This window comes from Podarcis filfolensis (assembly GCF_964270895.1).
Source record: "Podarcis filfolensis genome assembly, chromosome: 8".
In the NCBI taxonomy this organism is placed as follows: Eukaryota; Metazoa; Chordata; class Lepidosauria; order Squamata; family Lacertidae; genus Podarcis; species Podarcis filfolensis.
Window position 1 is genome coordinate 32,456,015 of NC_139611.1, and position 23,609 is coordinate 32,479,623.

The window sequence follows — 23,609 nt, forward strand, 5'->3', positions numbered from 1 at the left end:
GGACCCACACGTGAGGTGGCCACCTCAAGCGTCAACCGTTTTGCCGCGACCTTTGCTGCTGGTCTCCCTGGCCTCTAGGGGCCGAGAGGGACTAGGCACGAACACCCAGCTTTCCCACAGCAGGGGGGAGGGATCTCCCACCCCCACCTGGTGGTGTGGTGGGGCTTTGCATTGGCTTCTCTCCTTACAGAGTTTGCGCCCCCATCACAAGGTCAGCAGCTGAGTGTTCCATCTCAGGTGATGAAATGCCTTGAGCCGCCCCTGGTAATGGTACAGGGAAAATAACCATCCCATTGCAGAACAATGAAAACAAGTAACATAAGATATTCGGTGCTAGAAAGGAAATAGTGCTTCAAAGGTCAGTTGCCCTGGGGCTGCCAATGTTTGTATTATTCCATTCTGTTGTAAATTGCCTTGAGGGTCACACGTTTGAATGGTGGAGGATAAAATATTCCAAAATAGATGCATATTGCAACTAATGCAATCTCCATTTGTCAGCCCATTACCCCTATAGCTTTGCATACTATTGTCCACAATTTATGGGGACACAGGTATGAAAACCATGCATTTATTATTCTGTTAGAAAGATTGTGTGATTGTTTTATTGGTCTCGGAATTAATCTTGGGATATTTGCATTCCCCTTCCTTCCATCTCATAAACAGCCCAGCAAAACCTATACAATTATGCATCCAAGCACTTTTGTTTCTGGGGAGACCAAAACGAGACACTCAGGTTGAATTCAAATATTACAGCTCCCGCAGGAAGACTGATGAAAAGTGCTTCTGGATGTGGCTGTAACATTTGAAAAGCAGCTCTCAATAAGTCTGTTGGCATATTTCGGGGGTGGGGGATAACGTTCCATGGGACCATTAGTGGTACAAACATGGGATTGGTATCAGTCTTTTTCATTAGATCATACAGATTACATTTTTTCTGATGGGAGACTTGGCTCTTTGGGAAACAGGAGTTACAAAATGATGAAAAGTTTTTCTCTTTTACTGCTGACAGACGAGATCACACTTTTCAGTCTGTTCTTTATATAAATGTTTGATTAATTTTAATAATTACTTAATGTTAAAGTGGTGGAGACAATGATTTCTGCGACAACCTAAAACATTCAGATGCAGATTCAAATTACCTAGATTCTGATATTAGTGATGGCATGGAAGCAGCATAAGCTACATTGCCATCTCATGTTCAACTGCAGTATTTACTGTTTATGCACTGCATTTATAGCATAAATAGTATGTACTTGATAGATTTTTCACAATTATTGGCTCAAAAATAATTTCTGACACAACACTGTACTTTTTAGCAGAAGAACCCATCATTTCAGATTTTGGTAAAATAAAATATGACCCTTAGTTGTATCAGGAGCAACATGTCACTCCAGAGGACAGTGGGAGATTAAAATGGCAGCTCCTAGTGGGGGCCTGGGAACTGGTGTTTTAATTTCCCACAATGCCCCACATTGTTCTGTGGCATTGTGGGAAATAAACATGGCAGCTCCCAGACTCTTTCTGGGAGTTGTCTGTCTGCTGGGTAGGCACTGATGATGATGGTGATGGGAGGAGCCAATTTGTCAAAGCTGGACCTGGACCTGAAGGATCATAATTAATTGTAGGAACCCCCATCAGAGAGGAAATTCTGAACAGCATCCCATAATACAGACATTATTTCAAAATAGTGGGTTTGAGTCTTCAAGCGAGCCGCAAGAAGCCTACTGGAAGGGCTGAGTAAAGCAAGTCAATCATGAACGGGTGACTGCTGGGTGACAAACTCAGACCTGCAGATGGGTCTGGAAGACAGGCAAGATTCGAGCTGTGAATCTCTTTAGGAAACAGTTTGGGAATTACTGTTTGAAAAGAGTAGTGCTCATCTGCCATTCTTTTAAAATATAGGATGTTGGACAAATATAGAATGTCTACTTCTGCAAAAAGAAAAAGTACATCCACAGACATAATAGCAAGATGCAGGAATAAATCTAAGACCAGTGTCAAGCCTGAAAAGCACACTAACATGATAAAATGCTGAGTTATGCTAATGTTTTCAGTCAATTTCTAAACAATTAACATGAAATACGGAGATATAGTTGAGCAAGAGTGAAGGTATTTTGATTTAAAGCTGATGGGGAGCCCCCTTCCCTCCCCCTTTCCTTTCTTTTCTGAGCTTCTTGGGAAAAGGAAGGAACAAACAGCAACCTCACTGGCACATTTCTGCCTGTCCTTTCCAGGCAAGAAGCAGCAGCAATAAAAACAACACAACACAGGAACTGCCAGAGAGGGAGAGAGACAGAAGGAGCAGGCACAAGAGAGATCTTTATTTCTCTGGACCAATCCAGTGGGACACAGGAGGAGACTCCAAATTTCACTGCATACTACTCTAGCCTTTTCCCTGCTGTAGGAACATGGGGCGCTGCCTTACAATGAGTCAGACCACAGGCCCATCTAGCTCTGTGACTGGTAGGCATTCAGAAAGGAAACCTTCCCAGCCCTACCTGGAGCTGCCCAGAGACTGAATTTCTGCATGCAAAGTGGTAGCTCTGCCACTGAGCTACAGCTCCTCCCTATAAACTATACCAGATTCTTGGTCTACACTTGCAGAAGATGCTAGAATGGAGTGTACCATTTCATGCTGCAGGGTGGAGTGTACCATTTCATGGGGGAGGCTGCGCATTTCTCAATGCTTCCTTGTGTTAAAAACTTCCTGCAAAAAGAATATCAGCACAGCGGGCTCAGCTAAGCCTTTCTTCCTGATGTACTAGTTTTCCATGTAGTGTGTGTGTGTGTTCCTACCTGCAGTCTGTGGTACAGTCCATTCTACCACTTAATCCTGCTTCAGGTGCTGACCCATCCTAAGGCTCAGGAGTAGCTCCCTAGTTAACTGGACTGCATCAAATCAAATGTGGTTAGTAAAAGATATGCTTCTTTGAATTTCTCATGAGTTTCAAATAAAGGTACAACCTGCCCTCCAACACTGAATTTAAATAGATTTTTCCTTTAAGAAAAGCCTCAAAGCAAACTCATCAAAAGCCCTTCATAAAATCACTTAAGTTCTCTGTTTGGGATATTCAGAGAATAAATTCTAAAACTCAGGCCTGATGTGATCACAACTATGGCCAACATTTGGAAATATGCACTCTGCCCCCTCTCACACTTTCCCTCTATGGTGTGTCTATCCCCTTCTTTTCTCTGTTTGGTGCTAACCAGTTTTGCAATACATAAGCACCAACTGCAAACCATCGTTAACACGAAACAGTTTCTAATGTAACCTTGGCCTGAAAACCTACTTCAAACTCTGATTTACCAGGAAACCAATAGCCTATGCTTAATTCTGGAAAGGGGATGAGAGAAGGGAAATTGCTCAAGAGATGGGAGTGGGGGACACACTCTGAGATTGGCTCTCAGTCTGAAAACTATGGTTTGCAGGGAGCCAGCATTAAATCTGCATGGACCTAAGAGTTGAAACTATACAACCTTATTCCAGCCACTTACTGGATTCTCCCTGCCCCCTTATTAGCTCACCTAGGAAATATATCCAAATCACCCCAACATTCTTGTACTGTATTATAAGCACCCTCCCACACATTGCCAGAGCTTTCTTTCTGAGAGCGAGAAACACCACCAAACTATTTTGAATCCATTTTTGAGAATGATGGTAAGAGCATATAATTGAGTCACTTCTGTGTCATGAGGCCATTATATACATCAGTGTGGCCTTGGATGAATAAAAAGAGGCATGGCCCCTTTTAATTTTACTTTGCTACAGATCCTAGCAATTAAGAACAAGGCTTCCTGGACTAGTAGCACAGCCTCAAGCCAAAGGTTTGCAAAAAAAAAGCTCTTATCACTTAATCACAGTAATCAATCATCAAAATTAGATCCGTGGTTACTAGTATTAAAAGCTGGAAGGGAAAGAATTAAAAGGTTTGCTTCAATTCATGATATATCCTTAGCAACTAGCTTAAGATTTCTCTCTCTTGGTTTCTCTCCCTCTCCACCCCTTAACTTAATTGTTGAGATTTCTTGGTGAGTCACCTAATACGGCTCATGGAAGTGAATCTTGTGCACAATCTGAAATAAAGGGGGAATTTGTTTCAGTATACTGAATGTTCCTTGTAATGTTAAGAGAAAAGAAAATCTTTTTCTCCATCCCTTGGATGAGAAGCAGATGCACCATTCTGCATTTTCTCCTTCATTCAAGGGAGGTTTGGCAAGGACACAGGGCAGAAGCTCTCTCAGTTGCGCCACTCACTTTGTTGCAGTTTAATCGGCTCTTTTGACTTCTTAGGGTTACTTGTTGACTTTAATATTTTATTAATTGTGTAGCATTGTTTGCTATACATTTTTAAACTGTTCATTAGATTGAGTGTCACCTGGAAGCCAAAGCTGGCTTATAAATGTTTGCACTCAATATTTCTTTTATTACCAGGACATCCATACAGTTTGAAAAGAAAAACACATTGAAAAATGTGGTTTCTCTGAGGAAACATGATGTTTTATCGGTTATCAGTTCAATTTTTGCAGCTCTCTCTCAGACACAAAGATGACATGTGTTACCGTCAGGGACTGGGCAGAGGAGGAATGGTGGAGACCGCCTCCCCACCCTGACCCTTCCAGGGAGGAGGAAGAGGAAGACAGTATAGCTTTACAACAGTGGTTTGAGGGAGGTGACAGCTCAGAGCAGATGAGGGGAAAAGTTGCCAACAGGACTGTAACCAAAACAGAGCTACTGAAAACCAGCATGCCCAAGGTTTGCAGCAGTATAACATATCTTCAGGAAAAGAACCACAGGAATTTGAGGAGGACATGGCTGGCTATGAAAAACCCTATGAGAAACTTCTGCTGCAACATTGCTGCAGATTCTACTCATGATTTATTCTAGATCGCTTGATCCTTTGAGAACCTACAAAGTTTGCAGGATCTGACTTAATGGTCTTCTTGAGTGCGTGGTGATTGGACCTAGCCATGCTTAGCAAACAGAACAGAGGAAATTGTGACTAAGATACTGTGCACACTCCACTAGCTCTCTGCCTTTTCTTTAATTTTCTGACCTAACCCACATTTAACATTGCACCAGGTGTTTTTGCTAGCCATGATTAGCTTGAGCCAGTTTGCAAACCAACTCCTCAAAATCATGGTGGAAAGGATTGGTTTCAACCATGCCATGTTAGTAGATATGGTGATGTACAATACAAACCGTAGTTCACTCCCGAAATAAAGCAACTTAAAGGTGGGGGATTCACACACAACAGAGGGAAAAGATGTCATCAGGATACTCCCAGTCTTCTAACCATGGTTAGATAATTATGCAAAATTATATCTGCACCAGTATGGTGATGGCTGTGTCTGGAAGCAGGAAACGGCAGGGTGGAAAAGAATCATCTGTGGGCAGAGTAGCAGGCTATTACATTGGTATTTTGCTGCCAACGTCAAAATCGCCCATTTGGGGATTATCAACGTGGAGTCAACAAATAAGCCAGCTGGCTGCTGCTGAAAATTTAAGACCAAAATACAGGTCAGGCTGCTGCAAACAAGAATGAAGGGAAAGCTCAGCTGAGCAGAATAGCAATGTCTAACCTCATAGGACCATCTGTTTGATCTCAAGGCTGAGTATTTGACTCGTATGATGAGACAACCTCAACTAATTGTACCATTGCAGTTCTTTTATAGTAACACTTACTGGGCAAAGGAACTTGTTTCCCAAGTCCACTAATGTATCTGATGGATGCTGCCTTGCCATCTGCCAAACCACCAAATGGTTTTCTTCTTCCCGATACATCCCTCCCTCTCTTAAAAACAAAAAACTACTACTGTGAACAAATTATGTCTTTTGTAACTAGTTCAGTAACTTCACAACATTTTTAATAGCATGAGCAAGGAATTGTTTGAGTCCCTAGATAGTACTACACACATCAGAACTAAAGTGAATCCTTAGAATATATCAAAATGATGTTCCAAATGTGCCTCCAAAAGGTTCATACATATATTTAAAGGACACTTGGCGCTGAAAACTTTAAAAATTCAGTGATAACTCGCTTTCCTTGTGCATAAGCACTTGGGTTCTGGAAGACATGAAAACGATCTAATCAATTGTTAATCTGATCTAGGCCACCTGTACGAAGACCAGTTCCACGAGAACCACAATAACCTTGGTTTTATATTGCAGCTGTTAACTACTGTCAATATATTTCCTCTCCAAAATGGCATGCTAAGTGTTTCATGTTAAGAGTCTCCCCTGCCAATTATCAGCTCAGATTTTACAAGAATTTATAAATATTTATAACCACCTTTGGCAATTCATTTGCCATTGGGGAAAATCTGATTTTATTTTTAAACGACCACTTTTTTTCTCTTTTTTGAAAGCAGCATATATCCTTACAGTTCTTTACTCCAGTAGAAGAAGCGTGGGTAAATGTGTTAAAATTCAAGTTCTAATCAATTAATTTATAGGCCGTAACAATATATTAAAGTGTTTAAACATAAAGGGGGAAGAAGAACCATGGCAGAATGCTGGAATAGAGGAGACTCCTCATGTTTGAACGCCTGCCAGTTTGAACCAGATGTGCGCTGTCTCAATCTGGGGGAATAAAAACATTTGCCAGCATACATTAAATGGGTATTTCTCAGGCATTACTCATATAATTATTTCTTTTGCTTCACTGCCTCATTCTTTCTTTTCTTTTTTAAGCTGTTTTGTTTTCCATCCCACCCACCCCCGCCCCGCAAACACACCAAGGAACACATCTTCATTCTATACCCTTCCTGTTATCTTTCTTCTGCTCTTCCTGCATTTGAAAATGGGCTGACATCTCAGCGAAATTATCTTCAATTAAGCAGCTGTGTACAATTACTCCTTAAAAGTCAGGACGATTTGTCTCCTTGAAAAATCACTTGCTTTCTTAAAAGCTTTTAACTGGAACTGAAAGTGGGGCATTCATTAATAAGCGGTTCTTAACTGAACCTTGAAATGGTCCAGAATTAAGGGAAAAATGCCCCTTGTTTCACCATCACATGCTGTGGAAATGCTTCTTTATTTTAGGAAGTATGTCTTCCCCCTCAATGACAGCAATCAGCAACTGCTTTCATCACTTGCTTTCGAAACAGAAAAGGGATGGTATTATAGATGCAACGCTAATGCACGCATCACACCGTGTATTTGAGAAGCCCTCAGTTGTGAGACACAGTTATAAATGTTATGCACATTCACACATTTAGGCTCCAGCATGAAAAGTTGCTAATCAATGGCTGCTAATCAAAGCCCAACATCTTTGCATCACAAACCATGTTTTTGGCCTTTGGGCTGGATGCACAAGCTCATTTTGCTCCTGTTTCAGAAGCATAAGCCTGCAGTTGGGCAGTGTGTGAGAGCTAAACTGCATTTTGGGGAATAGCGCTAAGAACATACGTCCACGAGAAGCACATGCCAAACATCAGTCACGTGTCGTCCATATTGCACCACCTGTATGTAGCCACTATAGGTCACTGTGTCTTCCCTAGCCCTTTGCCTAAATGGTAAGGGACCATCCTTCATCCAGTAAGATGGCAACCCTCTTACTAGATTTCAATTAATGACAGTTTGACACCCTATGCCTTCTTCTCTGGGTGTCTTGCCAAAGAAATAAGGATCGAGGCTGCAACATCTGTAGCTGAGTAGGATTTTGTTGAGGCACTGCCTCCTCCCATCAATACATTAGGATCCATCAAGGTTAGGAACTTCCACGCAAAATATGTACACAGAAACCCCTTTTGCACTCATCACTCCTGGTAGGAAAACTTTGCACTTCAAATAACCTCCTCTCCATTTGATCCATGAAAGCCCCTTCCTTAGATAACCAAGCTTTTAAGAGAAACAGCTTGAAATCGGTGGTCAGTTCAGCTGAAGTCACTCCAGGTTACTTACGGTAGCTTTGCTCTTATCCTTTCTCCCACTTCTGTCCTTCCACGGCTCCATTTTTATTATTTTGTACTCTTAACTAAAGTCAGGGGTCCAGGGACATGCACACTCTTAGGTTCCCCTCCAGGTTTCTGTCAAAGGAATCCCTGTAACACACAAAGCTAAGGAACCTGAGAGGGTCCTGCTTGCTACCAGTTCCCCTACTGCAAATTCAGAAGGCAACCCCAGTGGCCTGGAACAAAAAACCACACCCAGAGCCATAGCATTCCCCAGGAGAAGAGGCTGTCCCACCATTCTACTTTGGGGTAAAGTAATATTGATTCTTATTTTTATTTATTAAATTTGTATACTGCCCTTCATCTGAATACCACAGGGCGGTTCCCAACATAAAAATACAAAACGAGGATGAAAAAAATGCATAATATTATATGAGATATGCTATATGAAATGTGTCATATGATATAAGAGATTGTTAATAAAGCAAAAAAATGGAATAGTAAAAAAGCATAATAAAGCAAAAATAAATACAAAGCAACAAGCTACCTCCCACAAACACATTTAAAAGACCACAGAATGTTAATCAGCCAAAGGCCTCATTTTAGATAAATGTTTTTGCCTGGTCCCTAAAGGTACGTAATGAAGACACCAGGCAAACCTCCCTGGGGACAGCATTCCACAAATGGGGAGCTTCTTATTAAAATAGTTTGCTGTAGCTGGATAATAACATATTAAAAGCCTCCTGGATCAGGCCAGTGAGCCAATCTATACGAGCATCCTGTTCCCACTGTGGCCAACCAGATGCCTTAATGGGAAATCCATAAGGTGAACCCAAGCATGAAAGCACTCTCCCCTCCTGTGGTTTCCAGCAACTGGAATTACTGGCTCTGACCCTGGAGGCAAAGCAGAGTCAGTGTGGCTTGCCAAGGTGGGGGCTGGGGTGGGAAAAGAGTGTGTGTGTCATCTTATGAGCACACCTAAGTATCTTCTTTGGATCACTCCTTACTACTCTTCTCCAAAGGTTTTCTACAGCACCTAAGACCCAGCATCTGTGTGACTGCTGATCATAGAAGTATTATGAATTCTTCCTACAAAGCTTCACTTAATCAGAGCCTTGGCATGTAGAAATTTTAATATTACTATGAAAATCACCTTTTGACCCTGTCAGCAAGATTTTCTTTGCATTTTATACAGCAATTCCATACATCAGGCTGAAAACGGTTCTTCGGATTCAGTTTTAATTTTCTAAAATGCTTTAGGTGACCATTAGTTCCAAACACTTTTTAAAAAAAAAAGGAAAAGGAAAAGGAACTCAAAAACTGAAAAGGACTCACTTGAAGCATATCTAGAGTTATGAACAAGAGCTTATGTTTATACTTCGAATAGGTCAAGAAGTTCCACTGCTGAGCAATTTCTTATCTAGTATTTTGTGCTTGCTGAAGTAAATCGTAGCTGAGGCAGCAAGGTAAATATAATATGCTTTATAGATGTATGGCAAGAAGTCAAGAATTTGTAACAGAAGGACATTATTCTCAGTCTCGTTGTAAAAGAACATTATGCTTGGTCTTTTGTATTTCACCTACAGAATATGCTTCCTTTCTGAGAAGATGCTGCAACCTGCATCTGGAGCCATGCAGCATGAATGCTTTGATTTATGTAATTGGTAGATTAATCAACTTAGATTAAGGAGTAAAGTGCTAAGTCAGCTATGAAGGCAGATGGTTCCCTCCTACTCATGCGAAACCTGATGGAAAAGAAAGAAGCTCCTTCCTCTTTGCAACCAAAGCTAGTCGGTATTTTTCACTTCAAAACAAAACCCACAAGGATCAAGGATTTAAAACCACAAACAACTTAAGCCGGAAATGTTCAAGTGGAATCTTTCTCCATGCAGGTTTTAAACTTGAATCTTCTGCAGTACTGATCAGATTTGAGATTCTTCATTTTTAGGGGCATTTTGACTAATACAATGTGTAAGAAGGAACAGGAGAAAATATGGCCAGTTTTGGTTTCCGGGAGAGATATTTTTCCAAAGGGTGTATGGCTGTATCTGGAATTCCTTGAAGATTAACACATTAATAAATAGTTGTTTGAACCCCTTCCTCCCACAACACAATTTTTCATATTAGTGCCATTTTATGATGCATGGGTGAAAGTAATACAAATAACTACTACAACATAGAACAGATTCCACTATCAATTTCCCTCCAATTTCTGTATAAGAGATCCTCCAGCACATTATTAGAAATAATGAGATGACATTTACTTATACGAAGTCTGACCCTTCCCTTACATAGTAACAGGTCACAGCTAAGAGCTGAGCACAGATAAATTAAATCACTTTCAATAGCAGCCTTCTAATCAGCAAGACATGTTCCTTCCAATAACTACTTACAAAGACAACAAGGAGAGTCAAGAAAGTCCACCAATTTATTGCCGGGGGGGGGGTGTCTGCTGAAACAGCTTCAGTGAATTAAAAGCTGGCTGAACGAATCAACAATTAGAACAGCAAAAGACATCATCCTTGCTGCTGCAAAGCAGCTGTCCCTGTTATTAGTGTAGTACAGAGAGCCTTGAAAAATTAACGTTCAAAGAAAATTCTACCTATTTTGCAGGCACTGGGCCTTCCTGGATTCTGTAACACTGCCTTTGCAACATAAAAATTCACAATCCAGAAACACTGTAGAACGGGTTTGGGGATTTAGGATTACAGAGGATGGTAAGGATTAAATCATGCAAGTTGGGGGGGAACACAGTTAAAAGGCTGGGAGGGGGAACAATTGAGGCATGGGGCATGTGTGCAATCGCTTTCTTGCAGAAACCGCACCTCTGGAGAGCTGCAGTAGCAACTCTGGTATGGGAGAATGATGGCAGATATAGCTGGAAGTGCTGGCAAAATCCATCCTCACCTAAACGGACTACAGTACTTTTCCTACTTTGCCTGAGCTCCCAAATATATTAAGTTTCACCAGTAGCACAAGAAGAGGATGCCTACCTGTTCTGTTCTGTTATGAAATACAGGAAAGACAGCATAAGAAACTGGCAGGTTCACTTGGCCAACATTGTTTCTCTTGAATTATTGTGTTACAGTAATCTCATAATATATATCTAATAACATGCTAAATCCTGGATATCACAAAAGGACTGACGTCTCCCATATGAACCTGTCTGCCTGTTAAGATCTGTCTCAGAGTGCCTACTCCAGGGGCCCACGGCTCAGATCTTCACTGCTCCTAGAGGTGACCAGGCCCCACAACAATATGGAACACTCAGCACTATAGTTTTGAAAATGGTAAAATAACACAACTATGGCAGGGAAGCTACCCTCTTCACCACAATGCAGCCCTACCATTTTAGGAACCTTTCATTAAACGCCTTAAATTTTTTCTCCTTGCTGGCTGGATGCTTCCAGCAGGGCAAGCCAGGAATTTTCCTTACTCCCAATTTTGAGAAGAGAGAGAGAAAAAAACACAGTTTAAGTAGTAGGGCTATTTTCCCTGCAGTGATGTTACTTCAGTCCAACCCATTATGAGCGTACAGGATATATCACATTTACTGGCTCCTGGGTGCTATATTTGAGCTAGCTCAGAAAAACTGTTTTTTGTTTTGGTTTGTTTTTAAAACATTCTGGGGAAAACACACTGATATAAACTAATGGATCTGACTTAAGAAACACCTGAATAATGCTTTGAGCTTATTCATAATATATCTGTTGGTCTCATTCTCAACTCCAGAATTTATGCTGTCCTTTATTAATTTTTAAATAAAAGTATTTATATATTGCTGTCTCACAAAATATCTGGGTAGTGCACAGCAACATGGAAACATAAAAAAATCCATTAAAAGCGGTACAGTTTGCTTATTAATCAACTGCATTTATATTTTGCTTTCTTCTGCAAGGAGGCAACCATGTTTAGGGAAGTTTTTAATGTTTGATGTTTTATTGTGCTTTTAATATTCTGTTGGGAACCGCCCAGAGTAGCTGGGGAAACCCAGTCAGATGGGTGGGGTATAAATAATAAATAATACTAATAGTAATTTGTTGTTGTTGTTGTTGTTGTTGTTGAGTACATGGTTCTCCTACTCCTCACTTAATCCCTACAATAACCCTGTGAGGGAGGTTAGGCTCAGGGGCAGGGACTGGCACGAGGTCAGTGGGTATTTGAACCCTGGTCTCTCAGGTCCTAGTCTGACACTAACTACTCCAGCACACTGGATTTCACTGGCATTAGCAGTGCTCCCAACACTGTTTGAATCCATGTTAGTTATCAGCTCCTATGTGGACACTATACCACTAGCTGGGAATCAATAATCAATTGTTCCTTAGATTAGGGAAAATTGGAAGACTGCTACTAATGACCCAGCAGTAACAATGTGGTTGGCATTGGCTAAGAGATACCTAGCAGACCTGCTGAAATCAACAGACCAGCTTGTCCACCTTTGCACTTAGTCAGATACCACCTTGCAATTAGATACTCAGTACAGTATCTAGAAATTAAAAATATTAACTTGCTGAATCATAGAAATATACAGTTGGAAGGGACCCTGAGGGTCATCTAGTCCAACCCCTTGCAATGCAGGAATCTCAACTAAAGCATCAATGGCAGATGGTCATACAACCTCTGCATAAAAGCCTCCAAATTAAGGAGAGTCCACCACCTTCCAAGGGAGTTCACTACGCTGTCAAACAGAAAGTTCTTCCTGGTGTTTACTCAAAATCTTCTTTAATCTATTTGCTTTGGGTCTTACCCTCTGGAGCAGGAGAAAACAAGCTTGTCCCATCTTCCATGTGACAGCCCTTTAGATATCTGAAGGCAGCTATCAAATAGATTCCTTGATGAGCATCAAATAAATGCTTCCTCGGATTTGATACCTTTACTCTCAGTCTATCCTTGAGCCTTTGCAACACCATTTGCTCCCTCTAGAATTTGGATTAGGTCATCCATTACTAGGAACCAAAAATGACTATCAGAAATACCTCCACTTAGCCCTAATATATTGTACCACTTTTGTGGGTTTTAATTATAAGCTGCTTGGAAGACGATATTGGCTGAAAACACAGGGCACAAATAAAATAAATTTAAAAATTAACTTAAGAAAGTGAATTGGTTCCTTGGAGGTTGCCCATATTAAAGCATCTCCTTCTGTCATTGTTTTTTAATGCTCAGCACAGAAACACTATTTCACTGTTAGCTGTTAGACGTCACTAAAACCTTAAAGTGACTGAACAAGAGTCTTTGCTCAAAACACACACATTTTAAATTCCCCCTTTATTATGGATTACAGTTCATGTCTGCTGCTGTAATCTGCATTTATACAGCTCTTAAAATGGGGATTTTAAAGGATTTCCAAAGTATTAACAAGGTCTTTGAGGATTCCCCACCCCGCTCCAAACTAAACAGCAGTGTGATGTTAGAGTGCTAGTTTGGCTGGCCACTGAAATATGACAAAAGCTGTTTGGGGGGAAAAAGAAGATTTTGTCTTGATGAGCTATGAAGCCCTGGATTATTGGGAGGGATTGAAAAAGCAGATGGGCGATATATGTGCAGGAACTGCACCCTGCTACTTGAACTGTGTGTACTTGATTTAAATAGCTAAAGGGAATATGCTTGTGCTCAGCATCAAGTTACAGTGTGCTTTTGGGGCATAGATAGTCAAGATGTTAAGCTGAATCCATCAAGCTCTGCAGATTCTTGGGATATGGCTGTTTGAAAAGACTCATCATACCATAATAATTAGGTGATTAGAAAGGCTCTGCAAGGGACTAATGCTTTTGCATATGATCTCAAGGAAGTTTGTACATGCCCTGCAACCCAAGCCTGCACTCAAGCAATATTACAGATCTGGGGCTACACAATGATATAAATACAATCATAGAATCAACACAGAATCACAGAATAGGAAGGAACCATGTGGGTCATCTGGTCCAGGTCCCCTGCAAGGCAGGGATCTTCCACCCAACATATATTATGTTGTTTTAAAGTGTTGAATCCCAACTTGGGGAAAAAGCAGGATGTAAATACAATAATAAATAAATAAAACACAGGTTCATTCAGCTCAGAGGTACTGGTAAACTGTTGCGCTTCTGCATATGCACTCTCGCGGAGGAATGGAAGTGCCCTGTTATGGCCTGGTTTCGATATTATGTTAAAACTTTTTGAAAACCAACCAACCAACCATGGTTTAAAAGTGACAGACCAGTGCACTGGTGGCATATGCTGCTCATAAGTCCCTGCCTCGCTCTTCCTCTTGCCACACGAGGAAAGAATCAAACCAGGGGCTTATGTTATGGTCCGTATGAACCGGTGGATGTGGTTTATATCTCTTCAAACAAGCCATGAATGGAAGCCAAGTTTTGTTCTTGGCTTACTGCTTGCTGTTTGCTTGGAGGGAAACAAACTGTGAATGCCGGTTTGCATCTAATGCAATGCCAGCCTCTGGTCTGTTTCCTGCTTGGGAACAAAGCGGGCAGTAATGAGCAGCACACACCAGCATGGTGCTTGTGCACAATAAACCATACATTATTTTTAAACATTGGTTTAACATGATGTCTTTACTTGAAAGAATCCTGGGAGCTCCTAGGAGAACTGGTGGACTGCAATCTACTGCCTGCCCACCCGATTCAGGAATCAGTCTAACCTTCCCTTATCCCTTATTCTTGTTAAAAATCAACTTTGTATTTTAATCGTATCTTTTGATTCTTTACAGGAGCAATGTAAATTTATACATTGCTATCAGCTCTGCTACTTTAAACCTTTGTCTTAAGCTAGCTTTCAAGAACAGGGTTAAGATCACCAACTCTGATTTAAACACCTGGCGATAAATGAAATATGTACCCTGCAAATATTTTGCAGGCATTCATAGAAATGTTCCCATTTCCAACGTGCATCCTTGGTATTGCACAGCAGCTCCAGGCAATGCATTACCACAACGTAATTCATCCAGATGTTTGCACATGACAATGTAAAGGGGCAGAGGTAGGAAGCAGTTGAGGGTCATGACAGCAGCGGTCTTCCAGTGGTGTGAGAGCTGGTGACTGAGCAAAAGCGTGTATGACAGCTACCAGAAAATGCATCTGCAGTGTATCCATCAAAATAAAATGGGTCAACAACTGCTTGAGGGAAGAGAAGCTGCCTCAGGCAAAAATGGAACTGACAATGCACACTCGCAACCACGGCCATGAACCAAGATCCTCCAGGGTATAAAGACTGCCTCCATTTGCCAGCCATAATGTCAAAATAAAAGGAGACAATGCCCTAGAAGCAGAACCAAAATTCTTCCTATCTAGCCGGCCAAGAGGAAGGGTTGGCAGGGGGAGGGGAGGAATAGCATCTTTGAAAGATCAGCAGAAATGTCTTTAGAGAAGCTTCAGTTGGTGTGAATTATTATTGAAGGGACTTGATGCTGATGAAGGGACTGAGATGTTGACGCGTGCTTTAACAGGAAAATGGCATCTCTGGGTATGCACACACGGTTGGAGCCTGTTGGCTATGCCTCTCGTCAGGCAGCGAGTGACGAATCTGCTGTTATGTCACAAAGTGGCTGGGCATCAGAACATAAGAAGAGCCTGCTGGATTAGCCCCAGCATCCTGTTCTCACAGTGGGTCTATAAGAAGGCCATAAGCAGGAGCTGAGTGCAAGAGCACTCTTTCCTCCTCTGGTCTCCAGCAATGGCTTGTGCATGACCAGTTGCCTTTCTGACTTTAGCTCCCTTTCAACAGCAGAGCTGTTCATGACATATCACAGACTGCCTTTGAAAGTCCTGTTGCAAAGGTAAAGGAGGGAATCAGCACATGTCAGGGAAGGAGGGATTGGTGGGAAGAGAGCATGTGAGCCCACAACATGTTCCTAATCGTAGAACCATAGAATTGTGGAGGAGGAAGGGACTGCAAAAGTCATCCAGCCGAACCCCCACCAATGCAGGCATCCTGCCCATACGATTCCCTTGGTGGGCTCAAACCACCAGCCAGGTGCACTGACCCACAGCCTTCCTCCACATGGTGCTCCTCAGATGGTCAGCGGTCAGGGATGATGGGGGTTGTTGTCCAGAGCATCTGCAGGAGAGCAGCTTAGGGAAGGCTGCTTCAAGCAAACAGAGCCCCCAAGGAAGGGGAGGAACTCAAATCCGGTGCAAGGATGAAGTTCTCCTGCCTCCTTCAAATGAGTGGGAGGATGACAATCCCAAGTAGTGGTGTCCTGGTGTCCACTTGAGGACATCTGGAGGACACTAGCTTAGGGAAGGCTTCTCCAAGTCAGCGTAGAGATTTAGGAATTACACATCTTTAAGTACAATTTCTGAAGACTTCTGCTACAGAAATATTTACAGAATCTACACAACAGCTTTCAAACAAACAAAACTACACAATAAAACCAGTTCAATGAAACAAAGTTAAAATACCAATCACAACATTAAAATATCAGTCACGGTAAACATGAATGATGGGAGCCCATATTAATGGTCAAGAAAATGCCTGGGTAGGTAAGTTTTCAACTGCTGGCAGGAATAATCACAACTGCAGCTTGCTTGATCTCCATGGGGAGATCATTCCACAAGGAACCATGATGAGTATGTGCTTTTCAGACAATTGGAACTTAATAAGGGGGGGGGGGAGCTCCCCATGCTCCTTCCACACATTTTTCCAATGGGAAAGGGTGAAACAGGCAGCATTTCTTCACAATGCACCCTTCTTCCTAGATGGCATTTGTAACATCCTGCTAAGCAGCAGAAAAGAATAAAAGAGCTGCTTGATACAGATAAATAGATCCATTCTCATACCATTCAGCCACTTCTTTTTTAGAAGAAGCGATTCAGCTTCTCCATGGGCCTACGGTATTTGAAGGTGAGAATAATTTCATGCACCATTATGCCAAGTAGAAGAAACACTTGAAAACACTATTTACTGAATATACTGTACCTTCCTGATGTATTCTTCAGTATGGCAAGTGCGTCTGGATAGCCATCCATGTTATAATCTCCAATGTGAAGGGTGATTGGGAAGGAAAAGTTGGTTTGAGCGGAATCATACGGAACAAAGCCCCAGAGGGTGCCTTTGTATGTGAAGTTTTGCAACACTGGAAACCACTGAGAACCAGAAAACAACAACACAAATTGTCAGGATTTATTGAACACATATTGCTTTATTTTCCTTAGATTAAACCCCACCTTTCTTCCATCATGGAACCCTAGACTGCATACATGAGATTCCTGGGTGGTCAACCATCATGGCACTGACCTGACCCACACATACATTGTACTGGTGGCAATGTAGCTTCTGATGTGACAGTAAGGATTTTTCACAAGCACTCCAATTGTGCAGGGGAGAATGCTGTCTGCCCAGCTTCTATGTGGGTAGATTGTCAGAAGTGGCTACTGAGAGGGAGACTCTGAAGAAATTTCGTAGTGCTTAGAGTCAGAAGGGTATGTGTGTAGGTGGGGGAGCAAAGGCAGGAGTATTAGGGAGACTGACCAAGAGGCAGGGGGGCCTAAGGAAATTAGGCAAAGTAGGCTGTGCGCTGTAAAACAGTGGCTGGAGGAGCCAGTGGATGGCAGAAAAAATGAGCGGATGAAGAAAGGAGCCAAGTATTTAGCTGCAGGCATCTGGTAGATAGTGCTCCTTTTCTTAAAAGGGAGAGATGGTTAATCTCTTTTTAAAGAACACCTCTCTACTGAAATTATCTTAAGTGGATTACAACTAACCAATAACTTGATTATAAAATCAGTACATAAGCCAAATACTAATGACTGCACATACTTTTTCAGAGCAGAGATTAAATCACTGCAATATCTGATTCAGAAGGACAGGGAGAGAAAGGCCTTGGTGAACAGGAATCTCCTTAACCAACCAGGTGCATATGGAGAGCCCATTGAAGACTTCCACCCTGGTGACCCCAAGGCTGCTCAATCTCTCTCTCTCTCCCCCTCTGATTTTCTGTTCTGGAGTGCTCTAAATCCTATAGGACTGTTCCATCCATGAAACTGAGCTGCATATTAAAGAATTAAAAAGCAACAGGAATAAGACAGTATCTCTCTGTTTCTGACACACATATACACCATTCCTGCTATTCCTGGCTTTTGTAAACTTTGTGTGTTATGCATCTGGGTGTTTTAGTGGGCTGCCAGGTTTTTGAAAAGTCTATGGCAAGATGCGAAAGAGAGACAGTTGTCTTTGGGGAACTGTGCGAAACAAAGCAATGATAGATTCGTTAACGCTGGTTTTTGCTCAACAGAAAACAGTCAAACGCTCTTGTTGCCTGAGACAAATCATTTGTACAATCCCTCCCACTGGTTTAAGACAGAACAATCAAGTTCAAATAGCAGTTTTACTTCACTCAGAAGAAGAATTTACACTGCAAAAAACCCATTACTAGAAACAAAAGAGAATCAGAAATGGGGAGATCATTCATACACCATTCCTAAATATCTTCTAGATGGAGCTATAAACACTAAAAATAGGGGTTCAGTTGTATCCACTACAATACTAAAGGCATAAAGGAGCTGCTTGATAGAAATCTACTGGGTTTTCACTCCCCCCCTCCTACCCCCTTCCTCAGGAAGATTAGTTTGTAAACAGAAGCCTCAAATACAGCTTGTGCTGATACTTGGAATACAAATAAGATTCCAACAATGGCTGAACAGAACGAGGATTTCTCAGGCTTTCAAAGAGAATGTCGTGATCTGGAGATACATGAGCTTTACTGTTCTGGGTATATACAGCTGTTGGAAATGTTTCGGCAACAACCCTGCTTAAGTAGGGTTGTAACATTTTGTCGATTACCCAGGTTGATTGATTAACACCATTTTGAGTGACTCAAGAAGGTGCCCCTATTAATTTCCATAGATGCACTGGGCAGCCTTGTTCCACTGCTGAACTGCTCTTGCGGTTAGAAATGTGTTCCGAAAGTTGCCTCTCCTGAGCTTGAAGCCATTGCCTCTTTCTAGTCTATGGGAGACAATCTGAATTATAAAGTTGTCACATGTGATAAGGAGTGCTTGGGTGTTCGCCTGTAGTAAAGTTCACAAGGGGTTAAAGGGAGACACAAGCCTGTAAACATTTAGGGCAGGTATCTTCAGCCTTCTCAGCAGCAAAGCTTTTAACCCAAACATGCATTTATTAATCTTTTATCATATATTTGCTCCTGTTGTGAGCCACCTTGGATCTGGCCATGACCCACTTGTGGGTTTCGACCATCCGGCTAAAGACTAATGAATGATTTAGGGAGCTGGCTCACATCTCTCTAATGAGCATCTGACACATCTCCAAATATACAGATGTTAATAATAATGTAAAAAGTTTGAGGGGCTTAATTAAGCTTATGTCAAAAACTGTATCAGACTATCCAGGGGTTAGAATCTAAGGAAGCGTAGTGTGTATTCTAAGCATCAGTGATTAGCTTAGCATGTAAAAGCTAATTAGGTTAGGCACATTTCCTGGGTTGTGCATTGGACATGGTAATCCTAGCCAAATCAGCAAGTGTTAATTGAAGTCAAGCAAACTTCTTTGTGAGGTGACTGTCTGGGGGGGATAAGGAGTTCAAAGCATAAAAAGAAAAAGGTGTTAGAATGCAAATTAATGGAGGCCTTCCTCCCTCTGTCAATAAACAGGGCTTAGTTTAGGGAGGGTGGAGTGCCATAATCAGGTAGCAGAGAGAAGCAATTAAGCTGGGCTGTGCCCTGCAGAACAAGAGAGGCTGCAGAGAAAGAATGTTGATGCTGTTACTATGGAGGAAGTTGGCATGTTTGGGGCTGCTACTGCTGTAAGCCCCTCCACTGAAGGCTTCAGGTTGTATATAGGTGTAAAGAAACCTATAGACACCACAGTCGCCACCAGGCATAGGCAAACTCCAGCCCTCCAGATGTATGGGACTACAATTCCCATCATCCCTGACCACTGGTCCTGTTAGCTAGGGATGATGGGAACTGTAGTCCCAAACATACGGAGGGCCGGAGTTTGCCTGGTCTCCACTGTGTCTCATTTTCCAAAGAAAACACAAACCCTAGGTGAGTGCATGGAAAACTTCCAAGTCTCACACACCGCTCAGCGGAGATCGGGGTGGAATGCAACAATAACAGCAATAATAAAGCATTAGTTGTAATTTGTATCCCATCATTTTCTCCTAGGAGCTCTAGGTGGTGTATGTGGCTCTCTTCCTCCTCACTGAATGTCCACAACAACCCTGTGAAATAGGTTAGGATGCACATTCCTCATTTGCACATTTATGGTTTTATTTCTTATTATTCATGTATTTCATAAAATTCATACAATGCTTGACTGCCCAAAACCTCAAAGTGGTTTACAAAGAAGATAAAACAATAAAATTATCATTAAGAAAAACAACGGAAGATGCACAAATGTTAAAATAACAATAGACTAAAAACAAATTAAAACTCACACCAACTTTCTACTGCAGCATATGTGGCTGCTGCTGACATCTGGCATGGCCCTAATTGTTGTCCCTTTGGGGCTAGATTTGGATCTTTGTCATTTCATCTGATGTACAAAATATAAACACGGTTTAATTTAATCTGCGCAAACAGAAGCTCAACATACCGAATCCAATCCTGGTTTAGATAGGTAGATGACACTCTTCTGACAAGCTGAATCAGCACAGGCTGGCAGCAAATGCTCCGTCTGTCCGTCACCATCTGGCAAAAGAAGAGGGAGATAAAAATAATTCCGCAAAGGAGAATAAAAAAGCACTCACACAGGAAGACAATGTATTTTGATAACATGTAAACAATAGAGGCGTCAAGATAATTAACCAGATAGCTGTAATGCTAAACTCTGTCAGCCTGTTATCTAGTCTTTCCGTTAATCTCGAAATGCACAAGATTCTCCCTTGTCAAATGCTGAAGCTGATTTATATTACTAATATGACACTGACTTGCAACCCAAGAGGAGTGAGGTGAGCCTGACTGCTCCATTTCATTCCCAGGGTAGTACAGAATATTTAATCACTTTATGACTGAAAAAATCCAACACATGGGCCTTGGATACAGGGACCATTCTTGAGATCCAAACTCTGGTTAGGATTTAACACCAATGCAAACCAGATACTGCACCACGACTACTCCTGAAAAGGGCAAAGCAACTGGGGGTGGGGCACATCCCAGTGGCGTAGTGTGGGTTGTCAGCACCCGGGGCAAGGCAAGTAATTTGCGCCCCCTAACCCGTGGATTTGCGCCCCCTAACCCATGGATTTGCCCTAACCCCAGATGTTGCGCCCGGTGCGGCCGGCCCCCCCTGCACCCCCCACGCTACGCCACTGGCACATCCTGCAATCTAAATAAGCTCCTAGGCTTATAAAGTTTGGGACAGCAGATCTACATTTGGTCTTAGGCCTATGCACAAAATTTTATTGATGGTGTGATAATTTCATTCACGCCTCCTTTTCTTCATTGAGAAGTTGGGTAATAATACCCCTAAGAAAAAGGAAAATACATAACCCAGCACGATCGCCATGGCCTTATTCTCACAAAGAGCCTTTGACAAGATCAAGGCCAAACCATTTCAATCTACCAAGGTGGGAGACTCACATTACTACAGACTTTTTGTTTGTAAAAACAAAAATCGAAGGTTTGTGATTACGTGTGTGTATGTGGTGGTGGTGGGGACTTGCTACACACAGCAAACTAGATGTCAGGGAAAAGGCTTGCAGTTTGGGCTCTTTGCCAGCATGAACAGTGGGCCGGGTGAAACTGCTTCTATATTCCTGCTATTAAGATAACCTTTAATTAAATGGAAACTGCCAGGAACTTATAAACACCCCAAAGTATACATTTCCTTTACTACGTGATAAACTGATTCCATTATGAGTAGTTATGAGAATTATTCATCTATCGGAGAGACTTTTAATACAGCAATTAAAGCCTCCCCCCCAATACTACAGATGCCTCATTACCTGTAAATGCACACTAAAATGGTGTTTTGAGCCTGCACTTTTGTTACATAAGTGTTATGAGTTTGTGGGTGCCATACTCTTCTAATTCCTGGATCCAGCAAGTGTTTAAAAGCTAGGCTAGTTTCCTCATCAGGTGATTGCCCAGGGGATGGGCCATTAAGAGAACAAAGGGTTAGAAGCTTGGTGCAATACGGCACATGGATAGGGCTCCCTCCCTCAATAATTAAAGCCAGAGTTTATTGTAGGGCGGTGTGTGATGTCACCGAGAAGGAAAGCAGCAAGGAGCAGAGTTTGCTGTCATGTGATCTAGAAGCTCGAGAAAAAGCTGCAGACTGGACAGGCAGAGAGAGCACCATGGCCGATTTCTGCTGTCAATCCAAGGCTGTGGCTATGGGAGAAACAAGACCCTTTTGGGGCATGGGTGTTGTGAACCCCTCCTTCGTAGGCTCAGGTTATATATACAGTGGTACCTCGGGTTAAGAACTTAATTCGTTCTGGAGGTCTGTTCTTAACCTGAGGTACCACTTTAGCTAATGGGGCCTCCCACTGCCACCGCGTGATTTCTGTTCTCATCCTGAAGCAAAGTTCTTAACCCGAGGTACTATTTCTGGGTTAGCAGAGTCTGTAACCTGAAGCGTCTGTAACCTGAGGTACCACTGTATGTTTAAATAAACCATATGCCATAAAGTCATCACAGTCTCTGTTGTGCCTCATTTCCAGGAGAAAACATGATCCCTGGGCAAGTGCCTGGAACCTCTGGAATCTCACACTGCTTGGAGACTGGGGTGGCGTGCAGAAATAATTTGAGAATCAACTTCACAAGGAGGTCAGTAGTGTGCTCTCAAGACAGGCAAAACTTGTGTTGTGGGCATTAGCCAGCATTCTGTTTCTGTTCTGCCACCCACTGAGATAACTTTTGTGTCACTGTTCAGATTAATTTTCAATTTAAATAAAACCCTCCCAAGGCTTTGTCCTTTTTAATTAGGGATGTAAATACCTCAGCAGGAGGTGACAGGGATGGGAAAGGAATTACAGTAACACAATCTCTCCACCTTGGCCAACTTATTAAAATAGGACGAGGCAGCCCCTGCCGAGCTTCCTAATGAAAATATTACTTTAGCAGATGCTAAAACAATTTAAAGATTTGGCCAGCTAAAAGATGCGATAACCACAAATAATTTTAGGAGAAAAATTTGAGGCAGAGAGTCCAGGGTGTCTACTGACATATTGCCGAAAATGAGGAAATACAAGAAAAGGACACCAATTTACATAAAATGTATATAAGTTTTATGTGCACATTTCAAAATATGATTATTTAAGTAGAAATACATCTTGTCATAGTGATGAAGACTATGACTGGGTCAATGTTTTTCTTGGCTTTCCAGGACTGATAGCTAGGCAATTGTACACATGAACCTCACAATAACGACAAGTCTAAGTACAGTGGTACCTCGGTTTTTGAACATCTCCATTGATGAACATTTCGGTTTTCAAACGCCGTAAACCTGGAAGTAAATGCTTCAGTTTTTGAACACACCTCAGAAGTCGAACATGTCACACAGCTTCCGCTGAGTGCAAGATCCTGAGGCCTAGCTGTTGGCTATTGAGTTTTCAGTTTTCGAACGTTTCAGAACTCAAATGGTCTTCCAGAATGGATCACGTTCAAAAACCAAGGTACCACTGTATATTTTACATCCTGCAGAAAGCATTTCTAAATTATATAGCCTTAAACTCTGACTCATGTAAACATTCTGGGCATTCTTAAAATGGTGTTTCATATACTTGCTTCCACTTTTAAAACAACGATTTAAATCAAATT

General features: G+C 41.9%; 1 protein-coding gene across 1 annotated transcript in view; it reads right to left on the minus strand.

Moving 5' to 3' along the window:
- ITFG1 (integrin alpha FG-GAP repeat containing 1) overlaps positions 1-23,609 on the minus strand; it is a 126,605-nt gene that overhangs the window by 58,792 nt on the left and 44,204 nt on the right. Inside the window, exons 9-10 of the mRNA XM_083626050.1 lie at positions 20,440-20,534; positions 16,807-16,973 (exon numbers count right to left, since the gene is read on the minus strand). Of these exons, the coding sequence (XP_083482176.1) occupies positions 16,807-16,973; positions 20,440-20,534 (262 nt within the window). The remainder of the gene's footprint in view (positions 1-16,806; positions 16,974-20,439; positions 20,535-23,609) is intronic.